The 3,166-nt window shown below is 33.2% G+C and overlaps 1 protein-coding gene across 1 annotated transcript; it reads left to right on the forward strand.

Annotated features, from left to right (window-relative positions):
* LOC107634365 (tyrosine decarboxylase 1-like) lies at positions 360-2,405 on the forward strand. Its single transcript, XM_016337882.2, has one exon. The coding sequence runs from the start codon at positions 593-595 to the stop codon at positions 2,090-2,092; it is 1,500 nt and encodes a 499-aa protein (XP_016193368.1). The 5' UTR covers positions 360-592; the 3' UTR covers positions 2,093-2,405.

The raw sequence follows: 3,166 nt of genomic DNA on the forward strand, positions 1-3,166 counted from the left end.
CTTAGATTGAAATTTTAAAAATTATACATCAACCTTTCTAATATCCCTATTTTAATAACGGTTGTAAGATAAAAAATTATTCAAAAACTAACACATTTAGCATTTAGAGAATTGAGTTGGTAATTCTAATTAAAAAAAATCGGAAACTAGATTAATTGGTTTTTTAATTTCTGGAGAGCATATTACCTAAAATAGATTGAAATTTTAAAATTTATACATCAACCTTTCTAATATCCCTATTTTAATAACGGTTGTAAGATAAAAAATTATTCAAAAACTAACAAAAATCACATTTAGAGAATTGAGTTGGTAATTCTAATTAAAAAAAATCGGAAACTAGATTAATTGGTTTTTTAATTTCTGGAGAGCAAAATAAATATTACCTAAATTATCTTCTCTATGGGAAAAAAATTAATTCTTCCATGGGAACAAAAAATTGAAAAATAAAAAAAATGAAAGCAACCAATAGAATATTCCTTTGCAATCAATAGAATATTCCTTTCTATTGGCATCTATATATACCCTACAAAATGAAGAGCCTAAATCTTACATACCAAATCCAAAATAAAGAACATCGATCAAAATACACCAAATGGGTAGCAACAATGATTACAATTCATTCAGCATGAACAATCCATTGGATCCTGAAGAATTTAAGAGACAAGGCTATATGATAGTTGACTTTCTTGCCGATTATTACCATAATATTGAAAACTATTCGGTTCTAAGTCAAGTTGATCCTGGTTATCTTCAAAAAAATCTTCCATCTTATGCTCCTTTTGGCTCTGAATCCATTGAAATCATCCTTCAGGACATAAAACGACACATAATTCCGGGAATTACACACTGGCAGAGTCCTAATTTTTTTGCATTCTTCCCTTCAAGTGGTAGCACTGCTGGTTTCATGGGCGAGATGCTCAGTACTGGACTCAACACCGTTGGATTCAACTGGCTCTCGTCCCCGGCTGCAACTGAGCTTGAGACCATGGTCATGGATTGGCTCGGCCAGGAGCTCCGGCTACCAAAAGAATTCCTCTTCACTGGTCACGGCGGCGGCGTCATGTTAGGCACAACATGCGAGGCAATATTGGCAACACTAGTCGCCGCCAGAGATCGAATGCTTAACCTGATAGGAAGAGACAATATTGGAAAGCTCGTTGTTTACGGCTCAGATCAAACACATTGTGCGGTTCAAAAAGCCGCTCATATTGCAGGGTTTGATCCAAACAACTTCAGAGCCATTAAGACTTCGAGATCGAGTTCATTCTCGTTGTTACCACAATCGTTGTTGAAAACCATTCAGAAAGATCTCCATAGCGGATTAGTTCCATGCTACTTGTGTGCAACCGTTGGAACAACTTCTACAACGGCCATTGATCCAGTTGGAGCGTTGTGCCACGTGGCGAAAAATTATGGAATGTGGATCCACGTGGATGCGGCGTATGCAGGTAGCGCGTGCATTTGTCCAGAGTTCAGACACCTGATCGATGGCGTTGAAGATGCAGATTCTTTTAGCCTCAACGCTCACAAATGGTTTCTAACCAATTTGGATTGTTGTTGTCTTTGGGTTAAAGATCCAAATTCTTTGATCAAATCGCTCTCAACAAACCCTTCGTATTTGCATAACAACGCTTCTGAATCGAAGCAAGTTGTGGATTACAAAGATTGGCAAATTACGCTAAGCAGAAGGTTCCGTGCTCTTAAAGTATGGCTTGTTCTTCGAAGTTACGGCATTTCAAATCTCAGAAATTTTCTAAGAAGCCATGTTGAGATGGCAAAGAGTTTTGAAGAACTGGTGAAGTTGGATAAGAGGTTTGAGATTGTGGTTCCTAGAAATCTCGCTATGGTTTGCTTTAGAGTTATACCCTCAGTTGCTCATGGCGGTGATGCAAATGAAATCAATAGAAAATTATTGGATTCGATGAACGAATCAGGAAGAGTATACATGAGTCACGCCATGGTGGATGGAATGTTCATTATAAGGTGTGCTATTGGGGCAACTCTCACGCAGCAAGAACACGTGATTATCGCTTGGAAGATCGTACAAGAACATGCAAATACAATTCTAAATAAAACTGCTATTAGTGCCTAGTTAGAATAATACTAAATTATTAATTCCAAATTATTACTCAGGTATATAAAATTAAAAATAAAAATATATCAACTTATAACATTTCATTTATAAAGTGTAAAATTGTAAGTTGATAGAATATAGTCTAAAGTAAGATGAGTACATATAGTTTTAATTTAAACAGTTGCAACATGTTTGTTGCTTTGTTATAATAAGTGTGAAGTGATGAGAATAGTCATTTCTTAGGGTACTTAATTAATTTTCAGTTTACTTAGTTTGTTAAGAAGTTAGAAAAATAAGCTCATCATTAGTTTATTAAGCTAAAGTTTAATTTGAAGTCTTTTTATTAGTTCAATAAATACTCTTTAAAAATGAAATTCGTTTTTTTTTTACTGATGAGCTAGCTATCAGGCTATCACTAACTCTACTCGATCATATTATAGTTAGGTGATAACCTAATAAGGTTACAATTTTAACAAATTTCGACATGTTAAAATAACACAATTGTTATATAATAATGTAAAAACAAATCAATAAATAATAACATGGAGTACCTAGAGGAGAGAGAAGGCACTGATGAGGGAGGAATTAGATGAAAGAGAGAAAGAAAGTGAAGAAGATAAAAATAGAAACAACCATGTTAAATTTTAGAAATAGAGAACTTATTTCAAATGTTGATGTATGTGAATAAAATTGAATTATTCTTTTTGTTTTTCTCATTTTCGATCTATCATATTAGCTCTACTGAAATAACTAGTATAGCATTAATAACAACCTAGTGCCCATAATTTGTCTAGGTATGGTTATTATTTGGCTGACCTGCCCGGGACTCCCTTAATTTAATTCTTCACTAATATTGGAGTCTTTAGAGAGATAATAATTTAAAATAAGTTAATTTAATAATTGAAAAATATAAAATAAGACAAATAATAATTAAAAAGTATAAAATAAAATAATTTTATTAAATTATTTTGGATAGATTTTTTTACTGTTTCTTAAACCTTTTTGCGCAACTTTTTTTTAATAACAAGTTCTAGTGTTTGGCAGGGTAGGGTCTACTTGATGGGGAGAACAAATTAAACTTGATGTTATTAC

Source organism: Arachis ipaensis, chromosome B03 (genome assembly GCF_000816755.2).
Source record: "Arachis ipaensis cultivar K30076 chromosome B03, Araip1.1, whole genome shotgun sequence".
In the NCBI taxonomy this organism is placed as follows: Eukaryota; Viridiplantae; Streptophyta; class Magnoliopsida; order Fabales; family Fabaceae; genus Arachis; species Arachis ipaensis.